The 22,682-nt window shown below is 55.4% G+C and overlaps 9 protein-coding genes across 9 annotated transcripts; 5 read left to right on the plus strand and 4 right to left on the minus strand.

Annotated features, from left to right (window-relative positions):
• Positions 1 to 200: 200 nt before the first annotated feature.
• PHYSODRAFT_477024 (hypothetical protein) lies at positions 201 to 947 on the plus strand (the record flags this gene model as incomplete). Its single annotated transcript, XM_009517518.1, has 2 exons — positions 201 to 288; positions 364 to 947. 2 exons carry the CDS (start codon positions 201 to 203, stop codon positions 945 to 947), a joined length of 672 nt encoding a protein of 223 aa, XP_009515813.1.
• Positions 948 to 1,121: 174 nt separating this feature from the next.
• PHYSODRAFT_309376 (hypothetical protein) lies at positions 1,122 to 2,495 on the minus strand (the record flags this gene model as incomplete). Its single annotated transcript, XM_009517519.1, has 1 exon — positions 1,122 to 2,495. One exon carries the CDS (start codon positions 2,493 to 2,495, stop codon positions 1,122 to 1,124), a length of 1,374 nt encoding a protein of 457 aa, XP_009515814.1.
• Positions 2,496 to 2,527: 32 nt separating this feature from the next.
• On the plus strand, positions 2,528 to 4,106 carry PHYSODRAFT_260508 (hypothetical protein; the record flags this gene model as incomplete). The annotated part of the gene is made up of 5 exons (XM_009517520.1): positions 2,528 to 2,546; positions 2,738 to 2,915; positions 3,023 to 3,113; positions 3,181 to 3,806; positions 3,890 to 4,106. 5 exons carry the CDS (start codon positions 2,528 to 2,530, stop codon positions 4,104 to 4,106), a joined length of 1,131 nt encoding a protein of 376 aa, XP_009515815.1.
• A 109-nt stretch (positions 4,107 to 4,215) lies between these two features.
• PHYSODRAFT_476621 (hypothetical protein) lies at positions 4,216 to 6,730 on the minus strand (the record flags this gene model as incomplete). Its single annotated transcript, XM_009517521.1, has 9 exons — positions 4,216 to 4,358; positions 4,629 to 4,763; positions 4,875 to 4,896; positions 4,959 to 5,046; positions 5,326 to 5,495; positions 5,558 to 5,933; positions 6,008 to 6,171; positions 6,234 to 6,485; positions 6,563 to 6,730. The coding sequence occupies 9 exons, from the start codon at positions 6,728 to 6,730 to the stop codon at positions 4,216 to 4,218; spliced, it is 1,518 nt and encodes a 505-aa protein (XP_009515816.1).
• Positions 6,731 to 8,138: 1,408 nt separating this feature from the next.
• Positions 8,139 to 8,649, plus strand: PHYSODRAFT_322204 (hypothetical protein; the record flags this gene model as incomplete). Its single annotated transcript, XM_009517522.1, has 2 exons — positions 8,139 to 8,346; positions 8,438 to 8,649. The coding sequence occupies 2 exons, from the start codon at positions 8,139 to 8,141 to the stop codon at positions 8,647 to 8,649; spliced, it is 420 nt and encodes a 139-aa protein (XP_009515817.1).
• An 8,498-nt stretch (positions 8,650 to 17,147) lies between these two features.
• PHYSODRAFT_260428 (phosphopyruvate hydratase) lies at positions 17,148 to 18,605 on the plus strand (the record flags this gene model as incomplete). The annotated part of the gene is made up of 1 exon (XM_009517523.1): positions 17,148 to 18,605. One exon carries the CDS (start codon positions 17,148 to 17,150, stop codon positions 18,603 to 18,605), a length of 1,458 nt encoding a protein of 485 aa, XP_009515818.1.
• A 136-nt stretch (positions 18,606 to 18,741) lies between these two features.
• PHYSODRAFT_322207 (hypothetical protein) lies at positions 18,742 to 19,582 on the minus strand (the record flags this gene model as incomplete). The annotated part of the gene is made up of 2 exons (XM_009517524.1): positions 18,742 to 19,113; positions 19,490 to 19,582. The coding sequence occupies 2 exons, from the start codon at positions 19,580 to 19,582 to the stop codon at positions 18,742 to 18,744; spliced, it is 465 nt and encodes a 154-aa protein (XP_009515819.1).
• An 856-nt stretch (positions 19,583 to 20,438) lies between these two features.
• PHYSODRAFT_284295 (hypothetical protein) lies at positions 20,439 to 21,937 on the plus strand. Its single transcript, XM_009517525.1, has one exon. It carries the CDS (start codon positions 20,484 to 20,486, stop codon positions 21,846 to 21,848), a length of 1,365 nt encoding a protein of 454 aa, XP_009515820.1. The 5' UTR covers positions 20,439 to 20,483; the 3' UTR covers positions 21,849 to 21,937.
• Positions 21,938 to 21,984: 47 nt separating this feature from the next.
• On the minus strand, positions 21,985 to 22,562 carry PHYSODRAFT_469654 (hypothetical protein; the record flags this gene model as incomplete). Its single annotated transcript, XM_009517526.1, has 2 exons — positions 21,985 to 22,403; positions 22,472 to 22,562. The coding sequence occupies 2 exons, from the start codon at positions 22,560 to 22,562 to the stop codon at positions 21,985 to 21,987; spliced, it is 510 nt and encodes a 169-aa protein (XP_009515821.1).
• Positions 22,563 to 22,682: the final 120 nt, after the last annotated feature.

A 22,682-nucleotide genomic window follows, 5' to 3' on the forward strand; every position in this document is an offset into this window, starting at 1 on the left:
ACCATCATTGGTTTACCAAGAATATATCGGAGCTGCTAGGAGTTCTTATGAAAGAGCTTCACCACCTGACCCTGCTGGAAGCATGCACCGGTCATATTCGCCAACGGCGTGGGGTTGGCATTTTTCCACGCGCTGTTGGCAATTGCAGTTGGTTTTCAGCATTGTACAGTAGAATCTACCCGGCGGAAGCAACTTGAATCATGTACTCGACCAAGGTGCTCAACAAAAACATTGCCCAGAGCTACTTGACCATCGGTGATCCCTACCGAGACCCGCACCTCATTGAAGGTAAGACCAATGACTAAACGTAGCCAGTGAATGTCGGGAATCTCACCTAAATATTACTGTTTCTTTCGTTTTTAGGCAAGAACTCGCGCCACAAGGGCAAGCAGATTCTCACTGTGCCAGCCAAGAACACGTGCAATGGCTCGGGGTACTTCGAGAAGAAGACGTACTCGTCCGATCCGTTGCAGGACAACACGGCGTACCTGAAGTCGCAGCCGATGGACTTGCGAAAGTCTGGCTTCGGCTCGAAGGACGCGAGCCGGCGAGACGAGTTTATGAGCCATGTTCGCACGGAGCAGTACCGCGAGACGCTGCACACGGAGATGAAGATTCTAGATAAGCAGAAACAGAACGACCCGCCGGGCATGTTCGATGCGCTCGACTCGCTGAACCAGAATCACCACTTCCCTGAAGGTCTTCAGGAGACCAAGCACCTCTACGACATCGGGCGCTCGCAGAATACCGAGTTCAACCAGAAGTCACACCGAGACACGTTCTACACGATGCGCATCGGCAATTCGCAGTACAAACGCAACAACGGACCGTTCATGTTGACGTCTGAGTCTATTGGACTCGGAGCCGACGACGTGTCTGGAAATCGCCCGAACCCGAAGGGAGCCAGCACCAAACAGTTCTACGACCACAGCCACCTGCACACTTGAACATTCTTGCTGGGAGCGCATCTCTTTAGTATAAGCGGTATGACAATGAACTGCATGTATGAGGCATGACCACGCTTTTCTTTTAGACACTCGACCGTAGCAAAAGGATCAGTTTATTTTGTTGGGTAGTATTCCCTTCCTTCGCTGATCTGCATTCACGACGATGTTGGCAAATTAGTCGATGGCATGAGCCTTCTTGAGCCGGTCAACCAGCTCGCCAGATCGCAGCAATTCCTGCACGTTGTCGTTTCCACCGACGCTCTTGCCCTTGATGAAGAGATTGGGCACGGTGGATTGGCGCGTCAATCGGAACAGGAAAGCCTGGATGGCAGCGCCGTCCTCGCGAGTGTCCAGCTCGAACACAAGGGGCTTGGCGCCAAGTCCCGCCAGTGTCTCCTTGGTCTTCTTGCAATACGGGCAGTACGACTTGCTAAACAGAACCAGCCCGTTCTGGTTGATGGCTGACCATACGATGTCTTCGGCGAGCGTGCCGCTCTTCTCCAACATCGTGCGGAGCGTTCCAGTCTGCTGCAGCTTCTGCACTTCACGCAGGCCGCCGACGTACTTGCCCTTGATGAACACAAGCGGGAGCGACTTGCGGCCCGTGAGCGCCTCCACCGCCTCCAGCTCGTACGGAATGTGGTTGGAGAAGCCAATCTCCTTGGTACGCACCGTCGTGCGGTACTTGTGAAGCATCTTCTGCACCTCCTTCTTCTCGGGGCAGTCCTTCTCGGAGATAACAACGACGCTGTGCGGCGTCTCCAGCACGTACGTCAGTTCTTCAAGACGCATCTTGGCGTCGTAGTTGTCGTTCGACAATCTCTCGACGAACTCGACCTTCTCGAAACCAATCTGGCGATCGCGGTCCTCCTTGGCCATGAAGCCGGACGACATCTTCTTGGAGATGAATTCGATCGTGTGCCAGCCTTCCACCACTCGCCCGAACGTTGTGTATCCCGGTCCGTCCTCGCTCGGCTGGTTCCTCTCGGTGTTGTCGTGCAGCATGATGGCGAACTCGGTGTTGCCCGAGTCCGACTTGTGGCTGCGCGCGATGACCACCATCCTCTCCGTGCTGGGCGCGCTGTACTCGACGGGCAGGTTGCCGATGGGCGACTCCTTGCCGAAGAGGAAGCCTCCCCCCTGCAGCACGAACTTGGGCTCGTTGTAGTAGAAGCCGGCGTCCTTCGTGTAGAAGCCGCCGTCCACGAGCTTCTTGAAGGCCTCCACGGTCTTGGGCGCGTGCTCCGGGTACAGGTCCACGGTGAAGGTGCCGAACTTGGTGGTGAACTGCACCATCGTCTTGTTGTGGAAGGGCGTGGAGAGCACCGGGTGCATCTGCGAGCTCGAGAACTGCCACACGTGCACGAGGATCATGAGGCTGAAGAACGTCACGACGGCGTACACGAGCGGCGCGCCAAACCACGAGCCGGACGCGGCGGCGGGGCGGCGCGCAGCACCTCGAGCGCGAGGGGGAGCGGCGCGTCCACCCTCTGCAGCGTTCACCTCCGCGTCGGCAGGCACGCGGCGCTTGCTAGCGGCAGCGTCCATGGCGATCGTCTAGCGTCAGTGCGATTTCCAGAATGAGCCGAGCTGCTACGTGTGCGAAGTATCTCCTGGAACTATTTCCTGGAGCCTGGATCTGGAACTTTTTTCTGACCTCCTGGAAATAGGGCATTTACACTCTGCTCTGCTCTATCGGATGCAGCTCGCGGCCTTCGTGGATCGGGTGGGGGCGGCCATCGCCGGCCAGGATGGCGCCTCCCTGGCGCAGCTGTTGACTCTGACGGGAGGCTGCGCCGACGCGGACCTGCGCGCGCTCTCGGCGCAGCAGGTGGCGCAGACGTGCCACAGCAAGCTGGCGCGCTTCGACGCGTACGCCGAAGTGGTGGCGGGCATCATGCAGGCGCGCAAACACCTGGACGAGCAGCGCTTCGCCCACGCCTACAGCGCGCAGATCGGCGCCGTCATGTACGTAGCAGGACTCGGCCGACCCTAGGGCGAAACAGGGCAGGATGCTGACGTGGTGGTGTGTGTGTCATTGTGTCATTGTGTCATTGTGCCATTGTTGGTTGCAGCAAGTTCATGGAGGTGTTCAGGGAGGAGACCAACTGGGTCATGCCCTTCCTGCACGTGCTGTTCGTGGACACGCGGCTGCTGGCCACGAGGGTGAGTGGGTGGATATAGCTGCGAATTATTGAGCGCACGAGGCTGATGAACGTTATGGTTCTCTTAGGCGGACCACGAGGCCTCGCAGAAGGCTGGAGACGAGATCCACGACAGCCTGCGCAGTGCCGAGCAGCACTTAAAGAAGGGTTTCGCCATGGCAGCCAACGACCGAGCCCCGCCCGAGCACAACAAGAAAATGGGCGCGCTGTTCATTGTGAACCAGCTCTTCAAGATCTACTTCAAGCTCAACATGATCCACCTGTGCCGCAACCTTATTCGAGCGGTGGAGGGCCCGGCCTTCCCTAAGTTTGAGCGCTTCAACAAGAGTGACAAGGTCACGTACCAGTACTATGTGGGACGCATCTCCATGTTCGAGGACCAGTACCAGAAGGCTGAGACGTGCCTCGACTACGCGTGGAAGCACTGCCACCGTGGCAAGGCGCGCAACAAACGCATGATCCTGCAGTTCCTCGTGCCGGTGAAGCTGTTGCTGGGCGTGATGCCGTCCCCGAAGCTCCTGACTGACTACGCGCTGGAAGAGTACACAGGTCTCACGGACGCCATCCGCGATGGCAATCTGCACCTCTTCACGGAGTATCTGGCCCAGTACCAGGACAAGTTCATCCAGCAGGGCGTGTATTTATTGATTGAGAAGCTCCGCCTCCTAGTTCTGCGAAACCTGTTCAAGAAAGTGTACGTGACCACTGTACCTGGAAGATGCGCTTGATGATGTTATTCACAGTTCATTTGTGTTGTGACTCCCTTTACCTTGACAGGTATCTGATCCAGCAGAACCACCAACTGCACATGCAGGACTTCCAGCTAGCACTCCACGTCGCCACGGGGCAGTCCATGGACATGGATGAGATCGAGTGCGTACTGACGAACCTTATCTTCAAAGGCTACATCAAGGGATATATGTCGCACACGAAGAAGATCCTCGTCGTCAGCAAGACCCAGCCCTTCCCTGCGATCGTGGATGTGTCGAGCTAGGCAGCAAGAGGTGCAAAGCTGCCGTGCCACCAGGGACTGAATCAGACTACATAGATACACTCGGCAGCCAACACGACCGCAGGTTTTCATCTTGAGTTGATGTTTGACTTCACTTTTGTACCATTGTTCGCATCATCGCTTCCAGCTCGACCCGGCGCGCACGTTTGTATTCTTCGATGAGCTCCTCCCGAGATTTCCCGGATACCTCACTCGCGCCGGACCCAACCAGTTTCAAAATCGACGCAGCTTTTACTTGGTCTGGTTGGGTTGTGGACTCTGAGCGACCAGCTTGGTGTGATTTAGCAAACGCATCGGCTCGACTTCGCCTACTGCCAGTACTTGAATTGTCCGTTTGGTTGAGTGTCTCGGTCGGAGGCGACGGAGCTTGGCGTCTGATAGGGTTCCGTGCTGTAGGTTGCGATGCAGATTGGTCTGTAGCTGGTGGTGGAGTTGATGCCTTCTCTGTAAGTACAGGTAGGACACGTTTCATCGGCACAATGTTGCGCTGGCTGGTTGTTGCACTCACTAAAGTGCCTCCCTCGCCACTTGACCCACTTCCAGGATCGGGTTGTGTCTCCCTCAATGGTGGTGGAATTCCGACAAGCTGTCGACGAAGTCTCGTTTCCACAGCCCATGACCTTGTCACTGTTGGTCGCCCTACAGCACATAACGATAGATATTGAGCAAAACAGCAACCTAAATGCTCAGAAATTCACGTACGATTGGGATCTGTTGATGCTGCATCAGTCGCACCGGGTGCGCCAGTACCCGCGTTTTGCGCCTCCATCTCCTGTGCATGGTAGACAATGTTAGTATTGGACTAGATCGCGCGCTTGCCGCCGCTACACGTACCGCCTCAAGCATCCAGTTTAAACGCGCCTCCTTCGACTGAAGCTGATTTTCAAGGGTAGTAAGTTGGTCTCTCGGCTGATCATTCGCTCTGTTCGATCTGTTAGTTGTCCGTTCAATCGGCTCCTCGATCGAGTGATGCGACGGCGAATCTTGCCGGAGATTTCGCGCACTTGAACTGATTGTCGACTCCGCTCCCTGCGTCGACGTGGGCTTCAGCATCTGCCTCGCAGAAAACTGTTGCGGTGACATTCTCACGACACTTCCACTACTCATTTTTCCGCCTTTGTTGCTAATACGTTCGTTCCTGCGATGAAAAAATTGGTGAAACATGTTCACGGATAACCAAATGCGAGCGAGATATCGCGACATATCGTACCTTTCAGAAATACGTGAACGTTCGGACTGCAGTAACAACTCCTTCAAACGTCGATTTTCCTCGACGAGTGCAGCATTGGCGTCATTGGATGAGCTCCCTGCTGCTTCATTGGGCCTCTGATTTGCCTTTCTCAGTAGCTCTCGAAGGCGATTGACCTCGGCCTGGGAAGCAGATAGAATTATCACGCAATGGAACACAAGCACAGATCATGCGGAGCACCTACACGCATAGCTTGGATTTGTCGTTCGTAGTACAGTCGCTGCTCGCCAAGCATCTCGTTGCTGAACAAGCTCCGCCGAATGGGCCGACACCGGATAGCTTTCAGACGTTCAGCGAACCGTAAGGTAGCAAAAGACTCCTCCAGACTCCCCTTTGAGGGGCTGATCGTTACGATGAATGCTGTTCGCCCTGAGCCTTGCAGACATGATTGGAGTAAGCGTGTTAAAACGGAGTCTCGGAATGGAACGTGTGAGCGTTCTTTCTGAGTCAGAGCCATCACGCAGTTTGTCAACGCCGACAGACTTTTGTTAATTGACGATAGCTCGCTCGCGTATTTGTCCGTAAGATCACTCCCGTTCACGTGCCACTTTTCGGATCCTCTGCATACAAACAATTCGCGTTGGTCAGTGTTGTACTAGCACCCCACTGAGTTTCTCTGAATACAAACGCTTACGCTAGATCGACGAAAAAGAGCCTCGAAAGACGCGTCTTCTTGGAGTTTGGTTTGTTGGACTCATTGTTTGCGAGACTTCTGCGTAGTGTAATCTGGAATACCGCGTGTCCACGGCTGCTAAACTGGTTGTAGAAGTTGTCTCGAACTTCTCGATGCAGTGAGCCCTGGGTCCAAGCACAGCGTCATAATCTGTTTGGCTACGAATAGTTTACATGTCAATCCTTACCTCGCGAAATGCCTGAAGCAATTCAGCATCGTTGCTCACGCTGCGCGACGTCATACCGTCAACAAACACCGATCCATCTAGCTTTTGTCGGATTTGGAGGCTTTTTGCTTCCTTTGCACTAACTGTGCTATTCCATCGAGCACGCTGCGTTAACGATCCATTGGTAGCTGCGGTGGCCTTGGCATCTGGAGATTGATTGCCGTTGGCTGGCGCGTCTGGGGAGAGGATATCATAGATCTTCTCGTTGTATATCTGTCATATGCAAGAGAGCTCGTTCGTTACTTGAAAGGCAGCCACGATTGAATGTACTTCAGACCACGTCACCCCACCTCGATAAACGAGCAATAGACGCTGAACGAAGCCCCTGCAGCTCCTCGTTTTTCACGTTCGATCTCAGCAAACAATCTCTTAATGCTCCTTGGGACGACTCCATGGTTCGCTGGAGTGGGGCCTAGTACGTCATTATCCGTGGCCTCATCGCGCTGAAGCCCGCTCATTGCTGGCTCACGCAGTTGGATTGGCGTGAGCCCCAAATATCAACAGCTATACCACTTCCAAACAGTAAGTATGACTCACTGTGCGTTTTCCCCGTTCCGGTTTGACCACTACATCCGCAACGATGCTCATACAGCATTAGACGGGAAAAGGAACATGACGATAGTGGCACACATACACAACTTACTACGCAAATACGCTGCAGTCGAAGCCAGTAATTAGAGCATCTACGCATTCTACCATCGCCAGAGCACAGAGTAAAAATTACTGCTCTGGTATACCCCCCGCAAACGCACGCCACACGCACCAGCCACGCTATGATACACGCTATCTTGCGTCGCTCCGTTGGCAAATACAGCGTCGGCCTTGAGAACCTTTAGCTGACCATTCTTCTCCCACATCACTTCGTTTTCCTGTCGTAGCAGGCCGGCCACACACACCGTTAGCCCAGCACGAAGCCCCCGCGCGGATTCGCGCTACCTGGATAGTTATCGTTGCTGGAACACTAGTGTCGGGCCCGTTGTCTGCTGCTGTCTTTGGCCACGACTCCTCCTTCGCTTGAAGAGGTCTCACACGAACGACAACTTTCATCTTCTCTTCCCGTGTTCCGCTTGGGTTATTGTCCGCCTGAGTGCCCGCATCGCCATTACCAAGTGCAGCGGATCCCTGAGACTTGTTGCCGCTGACCATGCTTGTCAATTACGGTGGCAATTCGCGAGCACGGTTCTCGCTTTCCTGACCCTGAACTCCTCTTCAACTCATCAGTTACTTACTTCCGACATGTAGTGTTCGATATGAAAATAGATGCTAGCATACCCAGCAAAAAGGATGAAGCTCCGCTCACCAATAACCAGTTCTACGTTCTACTGTGAGCCGAGTTGCGTGTGCTGTAGCAGACCATACCGCAGAATGCAGTGCAGCCAAGTATTCGCGATCTCACTAGGGGCACTTCAACTTGCTCGTTAGAAATGACTACATCCCTTTAGAAACGTTTGTGTTTCGCGAATGTTGCGCTAAGGAGCATACTCGTTCCAAGTGTCTAACACCGAAACAGGCCACGCGCACGCAAGGTGCAGCAATACTAATCATCTACTACATGTACTGTACTAAGTATGTTCCCTGTGATAGGTTCGCGTAGAGCCCGAGACCTGCAATAATGCTGTAAATATCGAGAAGAGGAGGGTGTTTGGTGAAGCGTTGCTGAAGCATGAGCGGAACGGTGCTTTTATCGTGTATTATGACGAGACCAACTACAACCTGTACTGTAAGCGGACGCAAGGCCGCGCTCCTGTCGGACAACGCGCTATCGTCAAGCTCTCTCCCTCTAAGGGGGCTAACTTACAGGTGCAGTGCGCAGTTTCCCCCGAAGTCGGCCTTGTGCACTACGCCACGCGTCGTGGCAGCATCAAGATGGAGGTCAATGCCGAGTTTGTGGACGAGGTATACGACGCGGTCAAGGCCCACGACGTGTACCGCGACCACTTTCTCGGCAAGACCATCGTCATCGTCCTGGACAACGCGCCTGCCCACTGCCAGACGGAGGACCTCGTCCAACAGCGGGCGGATCTGGAGTTGCTACGCCTAGGGCCGTACTCGCCTATGTGTAACCCGATCGATGGTACGGTTAGCTTATCTTTTGGTGCGATATACTTAGAGGTACTGAGGCGATACAATGTATTATTGTGCAGGTTGCTTTAGCGTTTTAAAAGCTCGCATCACGGCGTATCTGGGCTTGAGCAACGATGAGATGATCTACATGCCGCACGGCCAGAAGACGGAGCGTAGGATGCGACTGCTCGAGAAAGCCGCGGAGCACTGCATGCCTTGCATTGACATGCGCCTTGTTAACAAGATGGCGCGACACTGTGCGCTCTCTGTCGCCGCTGCTATTCGTAGCGAGCCCATGGAGTATGGAACTTAGATGTTTGCTGTGGACTAAATCCACATTGGTCTGTACTAATCCTCGAAAATAAATTTTTGAAAAAATATTTTTCGTATTTACGGGACTCTCGGCTTTGCCTTACACTACTGCCAACTTGGATTGGCAAAGGTGTAGAGAGACCGTCCAGTGTGTCCGTCCGTGTGAAGCCCGTGACAACATAATAAGGTGGTCCTCATAATCGTACCTAGGCTGCCGAGCGCAGCGAAGGCGGCCCTGATTGGCTGAAAGTGTATTTAGTGAGTGCAGGGATATTATTTCTCATGGAGCCCTTTACTTGCTCGCCATGCGCGGCGCGGGTGGTACCGCCGCCTCTCACGGTGCACGGCATCGCACTGCCGCTTCAGAAGTGCACGTGCTGTAAGGCGCTACTCGCCTGGGATGCATTTGTTAATCCTAAGGCCAGGGCGTGTTCGCAGCGTTGCGTTGCGTGCGCCAATGGCCCCCGAGCGTGCTCCCGCTGGCACCCCGCCACCGCCCCAGCGCCTGAGCCTGCGCTAGACCCGCGTGAGCAGCGTACGGCACTGGTGGCTACCACAATGGATCCAGCGCCCCAGCCGGACCCTCCAGTAATCCCTGACGGGCTGCGCAGGTGTCGCAAGAAGAAGCATCGCAAGAAGAGTAAAAAGGTGCAATAAAAACATTTTTCTTTTACAATAAATGTTTTCATATTTTTTATAGAATTATTATTGTGCACCACACTACAGTTTGAATTTGGGACGCGCGGCGCGCCACGACGCCGACGAGGTACGCTGCGTGTATGCATGTTAGTTAGCCACACAAGCCACCACCACCACCACGCACAGATAGTCCGAGATTCCTGGGGCTGCTAAGGGGGATGTATCATCCTAGCGGGGGTTGCCTCGCCAGGCGGAAGCCGTGCTTAGAGGTTTTTAGAAAATATTGGTCTGATTTGGGTAGGACTTTTTATAGTCCTACACAATTCGGACCTTTACAGAGATTTTAAGCCCACCGCCACTCTGGTGAGTAGCATAACGTAAATTATCAAAATCTGACACATTTTGGTAATTTATATTGGCACCAGTCTATTGACAACAAACCCGAACGCGAACCGGTTGAGCTGGCCGTAGTGGGTCCTTTGGCCCATGCGACCAAGCCATTCTCATGAATGCGCAAAAGGATATCGCACGAAGACCCTCAGTACTGCCCGGGCGCTCAACCCTGACTTGCCGACTGCACGTTTGCGAGCGAATTCACTTCGGTGTTTCGTGTCGGTTACTTCGTTCCATGAGATAGTAAACTTCGATGGGAGCCGCACCCCCCGGGCAGTACGCAGATGTCCAACCAAACCAAGCTGCATGGAAGACTACTGCTATGTGCAGTGTACTTAGACTTTATGTCTAACGCGTCACGTTACTCTGTTTCGTGTTCGCAGTGAGTAAGCCATGGCCCGCCGGCCCAAACGCCAGCGCACGCGATCTGAAATCAAAGCAGCCCTGGAGCATAATGCAAGTGTGAACAAGACACCCGATGATACAGAGGAGCCAGATGAACGGAGAAAGCGTAAGCAACGGAAGTCCCGGGTAAAGCGCGGATTGGAGAAAGAACTTGCAGCTCTCAGCATTGCGGGGGACGGCAGTAGTGATCCCAAGCCTATGCCTCCGGGCACCGTGGTTGTTGAGCAACCTACAGTGGAGCAGGAAGGCAAGGCGGAGGAGGATGACGCGCTGGAGCACCAGCGTCGTTTTGCGGCTGCATACGCAGAAGGGCTTCGCGTTGCCGAGGCAGAGGCTGCACAGGCAGCAGTGTCGACCCCCTCCTCTGCTGACAGAATGGCGGCCGATCGAGCCCGAAAGACCGAACGTCAAAGGGTTCGTAGAGCTAACATGACTACATCGCAGAAGGAGCGTGCAAAAGCTAAAAACCGAGAACGCGCGCGCGCTTCAAGGGCTAATAAGACGGATTCTCAGCGAGCTGCAGCGAGGGAGGCTGACCGTATCCGAAAGCAAAAACTGCGTGCGCGCCAGGCTCCTTCTCATCGATCGATTGAGTTGGAACGTAATCGTCGTCAGCACCAAGCCCGACACAGTGAACAAACCGTAGAAGAGCGGCAGGAAGATCTAGAGCTTAACCGCGAGTGTATGGCAGCTATACGTGCCTCGCAGACGGATGAGGAGCGAGCGGTGTCGCAAGCTACCGACCGGGACCCGACGCGAAGCTCTGACAGAACCAGAACTCGAGGCGCTGCGTGAGCAGAACCGCACTAGACGCAGAGCAGTTCAGCATCGCCGAGCTCACGCCAACCATGAAGATTTCAGGATCGCCAACGTTAGGGGACAACACATCGTCAACGGGCGCCACAAATTACCTCCCACGACGATGTGCCGGTTGTGTCACGCTTGGAAATGGCCGGACGAGTCCGAATTCATTTGCTGCATGCGGGGCAGGGTGAGACTACCTCCGCTTCGTGCAGCACCTCCGCGCTTCTTGGAGTGGTACCGGGACGACAAGTTCCGCCGCAATGTACGGGCGTACAATCAGGCGTTTGCCTTTACGTCCATCGGTGCCTTATCCAGCGATAGACGATTTCGAGAAGTTGCCCAAGACGAGGAGGCCGCAGGGCAAGGTGGCGTGTACACGTATCGTATCCAAGGCGCAATGGATCATTACCTGGGATCTATGCTGCCTTACGCGGACCGCGCTACAGGCGAGAGAACTGAGCCCAAGTTCGCACAGATCTACATCGTGGATCCGGTTATGCAAGAGCGTGCCAAGCGACGCAAAAGCATTTATGCTGATCTGGACAACGTGGCTTTGAAGGACATCGAGGATATCATGAAGCGGTGTAATCCGTTTGCACAGCAATGCCTAAACTTCGGGGAGAAGCTGCGAGCGGATTTGGCAAAGGGTATACCCATCATGGACATTGAGTACAAGCTCCACGCGAAGCCATCCCAACCGGGAACGCACAACTTGCCCACTGTTTCCGAAGTCGGCGCCGTTGTTGTCACAGATGGTAGCGTTCCTAAGCCACGTGACTTGCTTCTCTACGCGCGGGACCATCAACTGTTGCGTCTATTTGAGACCGACGAGAAGTACGATCCTCTTCAGTATCCTCTGCTGTTTCCCTACGGGGACCTAGGATGGACGTATTCGAACCTGTACGCAGACGGAGCCCTATACCGGAAGAAACGGAAAATGGCTTTGCGCGAACACACAGCTTTTCGGTTGTTCCAGAAGGATTGCGATGAATCGGCTCTTTTCCAAGGTGGGCGGCTGTTCCAGCAGTGGGGGGGGGGGGGTCGACCAGCGAGCTAAGTGTGAACAGGAACAGTTGAGATGGGTGGCTACGCATCAGAAGGAGATCCGTGCGGACCAGTATCACGGAGTTCAAGACGCGTTGCTCAATGAGACGACTGTGGCGCTAGGTGAAGGAGAAGCTATTGTGTCTGAATTCAATCGGGATATCGGCGAGTTGGTACACCCAGACCGGAGCCGCAACGAACAAGATGAACACTTTCTGGGCCAAATCGGTAAACGGGTTATCCTTCCAGATTCGCACGTCGGTGGCCCGCGCTACATATACAAGGCGTACCAAGACTCGATGGCTATTGTTCGTGAGTACGGGAAGCCTGACGTGTTCCTTACCAAGACGTGCAATCCCAAGTGGGACGAAATCGTAGAGAAGCTCCCCGAGGGCCAAACCGCACAAGATCGCCCGGATATTGTTGCTCGGGTCTGGCAACAGAAGCTCAAGGCCATCTTGGCGGATTTGAATGAAGGTACTATCGGACGTCTAAAGGCACAAATTTACGTAGTGGAGTTTCAGGAGCGTGGCCTTCCGCACGCCCACATCCTCACGATTCTGGCGGATGAAGACAAGCCTCGGACTCGCGAGATTATTGACAAGTTGGTGTCCGCTGAAGTGCCTGACAAGGACATCAATCCTGATCTATTCGAAACGATCATGAGTTGCATGATGCATGGTCCGTGTGGAGCAGCGAACCCTAGGAGCCCATGCATGAAGGACGGAAAGTGCACTAAGGGGTATCCGAAGCCGTTGGTAGAAGTGACTCGAGCGAACCAAGATGGGTACCCTGTGTACAGGCGTCGCCGGCGTGAAACAGGGGTTCTAACGTACAAAGGCAAGACCTACGACACAAAACAGTGAACCAGTGGGTGGTTCCGTACAACCCGTACCTTTCGCAAAAGTACAATTGACACATCAACGTGGAGGTGTGCACGGTAATTACAGCGGTGAAGTATCTGTACAAGTACGTCTACAAAGGGTCCGACAGAGCTGTAATTACCATTGAAGCCGTGCGTGACCCCAACGACCCCCGTGTGGAACCAAACGAGATCCTACGGTTTCTAAACGCCAGATACATATCCCCGGTAGAGGCGTGCATGCGCCTTTTGCCGTACGAGATCCAAGGCAAGACGCACTCCGTTACGAAGCTTACCGTCCACTTGGAAGATGGCCAGACAATTGTTTTCCAACCCACCGAGGATCCTGCAACGGTCGCAGCTCGAGGGTAACGTACAATGCTGACGAGCTTTTTCGAGCTATGCGCGAGCAAAGAACCAGATCGCCAAGTCCATATTGTACCAAGATATCCCAAAGAAGTTTTGCTGGGATGACACGGAGAAAAAGCGGATTCGCAGAACTAACTACCAGGCGGCGATTGGTCGTTTGATCCACGTTTCCCCCAAGGATATCGAACGCTTCTATTTGCGAGTACTACTATGTCACCGTAGAGGCCCGACTTCCTTCAAGGACGTACGAACTGTGAATGGTATCGTTTACAAAACGTATCATTTGGCGGCGAAGCACGCCGGATTTCTGGATGAAGATCAAGAGTGGGTGGCTTGCATGTCGGAGGCCGCAACGTGTAAGATGCCGAAGCAACTGCGCCAGCTGTTCGCAACGATTTTAGTTTATTCACAGGTAGCAGGCGTTCGGGCATTGTGGGATCAATTCTACGAGGAGCTTTCGCGTGACATCGCGCAAAAGCACAAGGATCTTGAAGGCCAAACCAAGGTGGATACCATCCAATTCCACACGCTCAAGCGGCTTAACAAGAACCTGCAAATAAGCGGATATGCCGTACATGACTTCGACCTCCCGCAGTTGAGCGAGCATCGGGCTTTGGTGCTGGAATCTCTGCTGGAAAACAACCTTATCCGTCGGGAACTAAAGGGCTATGACCACGACATATTACAAAGTGTTCATGACCGTACCAGCGAACTAAACGAAGGGCAGCGTGCTATCTATGAGAGGGTTATGGACGCAGTGGAATGTCCCCAAGTTGGAAAGAAGCTATTCTTCATCGACGGACCAGGTGGAACCGGAAAATCGACACTGCTGAAGCATATCCTCGCGAGTGTCCGTCTTTCTGGGAAAATCGCGATTGCGGTGGCGTCTAGCGGAATTGCTGCTTTACTGCTGATGGGTGGGCGTACCGCACACTCTACGTTCAAGATTCCTCTCAAGTTGAATGAATACTAGACTTGCTCGATTTACAAGCAGTCCAAGCTCCGGAGGTTAATTCAAGAGGCCAGTCTGATCATTTGGGACGAGGCGCCAATGATACACCGCCACGCCTTCGAAGCTGTCGACCGGAGTCTACGCAACATCATGGACAATGAGCAAGAACCGTTCGGAGACAAAACGTTCGTATGTCAGGAGATTTTCAGCAAATTCTTCCCGTCGTTGTGAGAGGCACGCCCGCAGAAACGATTGACGCCTGTCTGAAGTCGTCATGTCTGTGGCAGCACTTCGAACAAGTACACCTCACCGAGAATATGCGAGTGCGATCGGCCCACAGCGCAAGTACAGCGGCTGAACTGGCAGCCTTTTCGGAATTCCTATTACAAGTTGGCGAAGGCAGACACGAGGTGAACCCTGCTCTTGGAGGCGACTATATGAAGATACCGCGCGACATGTTGGTCGAGAACCCGCCTGAAGTACCCGACGTGGACGCTGAGATCGTGCCAGGCGCTATCCCAATTGGGCTTACTCGGATGGTTGACGCCATATACGCTGATATCAATAACCCGGACATCGCAACTGATGACTACTTCGCGAGCCGTGCTATCTTGACGACGACGAATGCTATGGTCCAACGTATTAACGATGCGGTGTCTGCGCGCCTGGAAGGTGATGCCCAAGATTATCTCTCCATTGGTTCGGTACAAGACGACCAAGACAGCAACTTTTTCGACCAAGAAGTCCTGAATTCTGTCAGCATCAACGGTATCCCGCCACACCGACTGACGCTTAAGGTGGGAGCACCAATCATGCTCATGCGAAACTTGAACCCGGGCTTAGGCCTTTGCAACGGCACGCGACTACGGGTGGTGGCGCTAAACCTCATGTCATCCACGCCACGATCATGACGGGGGAGCGTCGCGGAAAAGACGTGTTGATTCCCAGGATTGTATTCATAAGTGATGACAGCGCTCGAGACTTCCCGTTTCGCTTGAGGCGCAAGCAGTTCCCGGTACAGCCTGCATTCGCGATGACGATCAACAAGGCCCAAGGACAAACGGTGTTTAACCTCGGATTGTACCTGGCGTCTCCCTGCTTCTCACACGGCCAGCTGTATGTCGCGCTCTCCCGGGTTACTGCGCGCCCCAAGATCAAGGCGTTGATTGAATACCCCGAGTTAGAAGAAGATGACGGAGCGTACACAGCGAATATCGTGTACAGGCAGATTTTTGAGACGGCGTAGTCACGGTGGAAAAAGTCACTCTACATATAACTTTGGATACTACGTGTTCTTTTGCAATTCATTTTGGATTCTTAATGAGCTTTACACAAACACGCCCGACTAATTAGCCCACCGGAGCGAAGCGGAGGTGGGCAGCCCTATCTACTGCAACTAACCACATAACTACCGCCGCGTAGCGGCGGCGCTCGGCTAGTCCTAAGTATCAATCAGAACGACGCGCTGTCGGTGTGTAGATCACGTGAATTCCTATTGGCTGAAATTGCTGCCCAGCGCAGCGAAGGCGGCACACTGTACCTTTTGCTGCCGAGCGCAGCCCGTCGCCGAAGGCGACCCCCTCATACGATATTGCGGGACCGCAGGGCCCGCCCAACCTCTGTAGTAGTATTGTGCTTTTCAGTGCAAAATAGCTACCTACTAAGATGGGGCTAGGTTATCGGAGCAGATTAGTAGGTCCCTCGTAGGGAATTAGGACCAAGAATTGCTAGTCCGATGGAAGCACTTGCGCAGGTCCTACAAACAGCCGAAAGCCCGAATGTCGCCCATTTTCACGGCATTCGGGGTTTGAGGTCTTACGAAGGACTCCTGCCAAGTCTTGTGGCAGGACTTTCATACGAGCTGATTCTAATACGGCGTATGTCAAACGCAAAATAAACTTAGGGAAACACGATGCAGTCGATACGTTAAACACTCCAGTCTCCGCCCTTCGCCTTCGCGGGTTCCGGCATTGCTTGCTTCTCTAAACAAAGCTTGCTTGGCTAGGACTCCAACCGGAGTCCATTGAACGGAGAGACTCCGGGAGACCGCTCATCGGACTCGTCCAAGATTTGCATATCAGATTTAGAGACCGCCAACCTCAGATTAACTGACCTCCAAAGTCCTACGTAGGACTCGGCAAAATGACCGAAAGGTACAATAACTAAACATTGAGAGTAGTGCAGCGAGCCGACGAGGCGAGCGGAACGGGTCCGCCACTGTCGTAGCGAAGCGTAGGCAGCCTGCTCCAATAGCGGAGCGAATATAGCGAGTGAAGCGCCAACTAACTAAAACTCCCCGCCGCGTAGCGGTGGCGCTCGGCTAGTGCAAGGCAAAGGCAAAGGCCAAGCCACATGCCGGATACGTAGCGGCATGAGGAAGAGCTGCTGCATTCCACAACGCGCGATGAGGGCATTGACGATGAAGGCTGGCGGGCGACGCGCCAGCGTCGTGGCTGGGCCACTCGGCGGCCAATCAGGGCGCCAGTTTGCGACAAGAGACCGTGAGCACAAGTTGAATACTGTTGCCCCCGAGTGGCTCGGCATGACACGGCTCGGGTGGCACCGTCCTGTTCGAGATGCCGGCCGGCGAGCTATCGTTTGCTCATGGCCAACAGCATGGCGCCGCTGCGCGTCTGCGTCTCCGACAGCGTCCTTGTCCGCTTCCCTTATTAAAATCAATCGCGTTGTTTGTCCGCCCCAGCCATGCCATGCCATGACGAGACTGTAGAGCTCGAGCGCGACACGGGAGGGGAAACGAATGGAGACCTCCGCCCGAAGCCGATGTCTTTGCGCTCTGGGCGCGCCATCGACGATGGCCCATCGTGCAATCAACCCGCACTCCGCGCTCGGTGACGTGTTGCCAACAAGGACAAGTATCCTCGCCCCGGCCGTGGCCCGCGCGCGCGTTGCTCTTGCAACTAAACGGGACAAGAGCCAACCAGATCCGCGCACCAAGCAGAAGTCCGCCACGTACCCCGGCCAGCGTCTCAGTGCACCTCGGCCGAGGCGTCTCGGCCGCGGACGCTTGTCAATGGCAACCGAGGTGAGGAGCTCATTTACGAATTGGCGTATCAAGCCTCAGTTCAAGAAGCAACCACTTCCACTCCACCCCTCCATCTCGACAATGGTGTCGATTGTGGCCATCAAGGCCCGCCAGATCTTCGACTCGCGTGGCAACCCGACCGTCGAGGTCGACCTGACCACGGAGCTGGGCCAGTACCGCGCCGCCGTCCCCAGCGGAGCCTCCACGGGCGAGTTCGAGGCCCTGGAGATGCGCGACGGTGGCAAGGCCTACATGGGCAAGGGCGTGCTCAACGCCGTGAAGAACGTGAACGAGATCATCGCCCCCGCTCTCATCGGCAAGGACGTGACCAAGCAGGGTGAGCTTGACCGCTACATGGTGGAGGAGCTTGACGGCACGCAGAACGAGTGGGGCTGGTGCAAGAAGAAACTGGGCGCCAACGCCATCCTGGGCGTGTCGCTGGCGCTGTGCCGCGCCGGTGCCGCCGCCAAGAAGCAGCCCCTGTGGCAGTACATCGCCGACCTGGCCGGCAACCCGACGCCGTGCCTGCCTGTGCCGTCGTTCAACATCATCAACGGTGGCTCGCACGCCGGCAACAAGCTGGCCATGCAGGAGTTCATGATCCTGCCCGTGGGCGCCACGAGCTTCACGGAGGCCATGAAGATCGGCTCGGAGGTGTACCACAACCTGAAGAAGGTGATCAAGGGCCGCTACGGCCTGGACGCCACGGCCGTGGGCGACGAGGGTGGTTTCGCGCCGAACATCCAGTCGAACGGCGAGGCCATCGACCTGATCGAGGAGGCCATCAAGGCCGCCGGCTACACGAACCAGGTGCGTCTGGGCATGGACGTCGCCGCGTCGGAGTTCTACACTGGCGCCGAGGACGCTCGCTACAACCTTGACTTCAAGAACGAGAACGCCCCCGAGTCGGAGAAGATCTCTGCCGACAAGCTGCAGGAGGTGTACGAGGGCTTCATCGCCAAGTGCGCGGGCTCGAGCAAGATCGTGTCGATCGAGGACCCGTTCGACCAGGACGACTGGGCTTCGTGGGTGAAGTTCACGGCCAAGGTTGGCGAGGACGTGCAGATCGTGGGCGACGACCTGACGGTGACGAACCCTACGCGTGTGAAGAAGGCCATCGAGCAGAAGGCTTGCAACGCTCTTCTGCTGAAGGTGAACCAGATCGGCAGCATCACGGAGTCGATTGAGGCCGTGACGATGGCGAAGAAGGCTGGCTGGGCCATCATGGCGAGCCACCGCAGCGGTGAGACGGAGGACACGTTCATCGCTGACCTGGCTGTGGGTCTGAGCGCTGGCCAGATCAAGACTGGCGCGCCGTGCCGTTCGGAGCGTCTGGCCAAGTACAACCAGCTTCTGCGTATCGAGGAGGAGCTTGGCGCCAAGGCTCGCTACGCCGGCGAGGACTTCCGCAACGTCGAGAAGCTCGGCAAGTACGCCTCGTTCTAAGTGTTTCATGCACATCCTAACGGGCAGTAGCTCTCTACAAGGGAGAGGTTAAGCTCAACACGTATACCAACAGTTCTAGTTACTTTTTATTTGGGCTTTACGCGTTGCGTTCCACGCTAAAATCTTCGGTTGTGAATCATTTGGTCAGCCGGCCCTTCTTCATTGTGCTGGCCTGGGTACGGAAGGCCGAGTAGTGAGCAGTGCCACCGTAGACCTTCTTGTCCGGTGTGAAGACGGTGAACAGGTCGGAGGTAGACTGCGGCTTGGGCGTGCCGTACGTGGCAAGCCAATGCTTGAGGCTTGTGATCGTGATGCCGGTGTGACCAACCTCGTATCCTTCAGCGCTCTTCTCTATCTTTTCAGTGAGCTGGTCGATCTGCTTCTGCAGGTGGACGATTTGCTCCTGCAGTCGTTGCATCTCGCCCGTGCGCAGGACGTTTTTCACGTTTTCGGGCTGCTCGTAATACGCAAAGTATCCGGGCCGCTTGGACGCAGTGTACGCCTCGTTCTAAATGCGGGGCGCTACAGTAGAAGGATGCACGCACTTGTGGCGTATAGTTTCGTCAATTAGTTCTAGTGTTACGGGCATCGCTGGCGACGCGAAGGCGTGATTCGAATTAATGGACATAGATTTTATGGTCTCATTGTATTGCCCATGTTGAAGTTGTCTGATTCCAAGATACTGTTCTGACGTCATTCCATTTGAATGGACGGGAATAGGCGTCACAAGATACTAAGCTACGTATGACCAATGGCCTCGACGCTGTGTTCCAGGCTGCATCTTGCTGCAGCACTAGCGGTAGGCGCATTAGGCCGCGGTAGAATTGTGTTCATGTATCCTAGTAGCTGCGGAGAGGGAGCAGGAGTCGCTAGATTTGGCCTACCTTCGACGCCAGCAAGATGGCGAGGGGTCGAGCGAGCCTCGGAGACCCAAGACACATCATCACTTCCAGCTGTGCTGCGTTGGAATCTCTCATGGCGGCGGCCGACACTGCTGCAACGCCGCGCAGCCGTAGCAAACTCAGCGTTCCTATGTCCGACAGAGCCGAAGCTGCATGTGGCGAACCAAGTGGTGCTTGCCTGGTCTTTTTCCGAGAAAGCAAGGCTTGCTTGCTGCAAGCTGGGCAGCGCGCGTGGAGAATCTTCACTGGAGATCCCGAACGCATTATCCGTGGGTCATAACGAAGATGCAGAGCGCTTGCCAAGCGAGTTGTTCACCCCCCGTTCCCACAGCTGCGTGGCTTCATCCGCATCGACAAGACCAGTGCAGGAATGCTGAAATCCCCCGCATTTGATAAGCGTCGTCGGACCGCTTTAACGCCGTTGTCTTTGCTTCCTCACCGTGGTTTAGCCGTGCAATCAAGCCGCCATTGCGAGTCTTGGCCGTTATGCACACGCTGCATCGGCCCTCTTGGCCGTAGCGGTCATAAACGCCGCGGCGCGAGGCGTCGCAAGAGACACGCGCCACCCAAGCAGCGCCTAGGCATAAGCCTATCCTAGGACTCGAAACATACATTAATCTAGGCCCTGACGTATCGGCCGTCTTCGGAGACCGCAGCGCTATCTACACCAGACAACAACACCCTGAGCAGTGCAACAACCTACTGCTATTCAGATCTGTGCCCTCGTCACCGCGCTTGCTGCTCAACACTGGTCTCCATGACGGGAACTCAACACTACCAGCCATTTCTAAGCCGTTTCTAAGAGTCCCCTTACCTTAAATTAGACCAGATCGTCATAGAAAGCCCCCACTTCGAGGAGGGGCGAAAGATCGGAGGGGGTGAGTGAAGGGAGATTCAAGCATCCCAGCAAGGCTCATTTCCGAATTGGCCTCCCAAGCCTCAAGTTCCTGAAAACAAGCCCCTCCCTCTTTCTACAATGGTGTCGATTGTGTCCATCAAGGCCCGCCAGATCTTCGACTCGCGTGGCAACCCGACCGTCGAGGTCGACCTGACCACGGAGCTGGGCCAGTACCGCGCCGCCGTCCCCAGCGGAGCCTCCACGGGCGAGTTCGAGGCCCTGGAGATGCGCGACGGTGGCAAGGCCTACATGGGCAAGGGCGTGCTCAACGCCGTGAAGAACGTGAACGAGATCATCGCCCCCGCTCTCATCGGCAAGGACGTGACCAAGCAGGGTGAGCTTGACCGCTACATGGTGGAGGAGCTTGACGGCACGCAGAACGAGTGGGGCTGGTGCAAGAAGAAACTGGGCGCCAACGCCATCCTGGGCGTGTCGCTGGCGCTGTGCCGCGCCGGTGCCGCCGCCAAGAAGCAGCCCCTGTGGCAGTACATCGCCGACCTGGCCGGCAACCCGACGCCGTGCCTGCCTGTGCCGTCGTTCAACATCATCAACGGTGGCTCGCACGCCGGCAACAAGCTGGCCATGCAGGAGTTCATGATCCTGCCCGTGGGCGCCACGAGCTTCACGGAGGCCATGAAGATCGGCTCGGAGGTGTACCACAACCTGAAGAAGGTGATCAAGGGCCGCTACGGCCTGGACGCCACGGCCGTGGGCGACGAGGGTGGTTTCGCGCCGAACATCCAGTCGAACGGCGAGGCCATCGACCTGATCGAGGAGGCCATCAAGGCCGCCGGCTACACGAACCAGGTGCGTCTGGGCATGGACGTCGCCGCGTCGGAGTTCTACACTGGCGCCGAGGACGCTCGCTACAACCTTGACTTCAAGAACGAGAACGCCCCCGAGTCGGAGAAGATCTCTGCCGACAAGCTGCAGGAGGTGTACGAGGGCTTCATCGCCAAGTGCGCGGGCTCGAGCAAGATCGTGTCGATCGAGGACCCGTTCGACCAGGACGACTGGGCTTCGTGGGTGAAGTTCACGGCCAAGGTTGGCGAGGACGTGCAGATCGTGGGCGACGACCTGACGGTGACGAACCCTACGCGTGTGAAGAAGGCCATCGAGCAGAAGGCTTGCAACGCTCTTCTGCTGAAGGTGAACCAGATCGGCAGCATCACGGAGTCGATTGAGGCCGTGACGATGGCGAAGAAGGCTGGCTGGGCCATCATGGCGAGCCACCGCAGCGGTGAGACGGAGGACACGTTCATCGCTGACCTGGCTGTGGGTCTGAGCGCTGGCCAGATCAAGACTGGCGCGCCGTGCCGTTCGGAGCGTCTGGCCAAGTACAACCAGCTTCTGCGTATCGAGGAGGAGCTTGGCGCCAAGGCTCGCTACGCCGGCGAGGACTTCCGCAACGTCGAGAAGCTCGGCAAGTACGCCTCGTTCTAAGTGTTTCATGCACATCCTAACGGGCAGTAGCTCTCTACAAGGGAGAGGTTAAGCTCAACACGTATACCAACAGTTCTAGTTACTTTTTATTTGGGCTTTACGCGTTGCGTTCCACGCTAAAATCTTCGGTTGTGAATCATTTGGTCAGCCGGCCCTTCTTCATTGTGCTGGCCTGGGTACGGAAGGCCGAGTAGTGAGCAGTGCCACCGTAGACCTTCTTGTCCGGTGTGAAGACGGTGAACAGGTCGGAGGTAGACTGCGGCTTGGGCGTGCCGTACGTGGCAAGCCAATGCTTGAGGCTTGTGATCGTGATGCCGGTGTGACCAACCTCGTGTCCTTCAGCGCTCTTCTCTATCTTTTCAGTGAGCTGGTCGATCTGCTTCTGCAGGTGGACGATTTGCTCCTGCAGTCGTTGCATCCCGCCCGTGCGCAGGACGTTTTTCACGTTTTCGGGCTGCTCGTAATACGCAAAGTATCCGGGCCGCTTGGACGCAGTGATAGCAGCTTCCAGGTTCTTGCACGTTTTGCGAGACACTTCATTGAACCCCCCAGGAGCTGACAGCACAAAATACCGGACAACCATTAGATCTTGTTGACTACAGCTACAGTAAGTTAGTACGCACCGTCAAGGAGCTCATTGAGCTTGGCGGCCTTGGCCTTCTGCTGCTCGAGCAGCTCGACCTTCTTCTTCACGAGCTCCTGCGTCAGCTCCATCGTGAATGTCCAACTGCAAACCGCCTCGGCCTGCTCCTCCTGAGCGAGCGCAGCAACAATAACCCGCCATCGCGAAGGCAGAGGCTTCACTCGTGACGAATGCCTTGCAATCGTCCTCAA

The sequence above is a fragment of the Phytophthora sojae genome (genome assembly GCF_000149755.1).
Source record: "Phytophthora sojae unplaced genomic scaffold PHYSOscaffold_1, whole genome shotgun sequence".
NCBI lineage: Eukaryota > Oomycota > Peronosporomycetes > Peronosporales > Peronosporaceae > Phytophthora > Phytophthora sojae.

Excerpts from the sequence above, each read along its gene's own strand:
- PHYSODRAFT_284295 (XM_009517525.1), top strand. The coding sequence starts at position 20,484 with ATGGTGTCGATTGTGTCCATCAAGGCCCGCCAGATCTTCGACTCGCGT.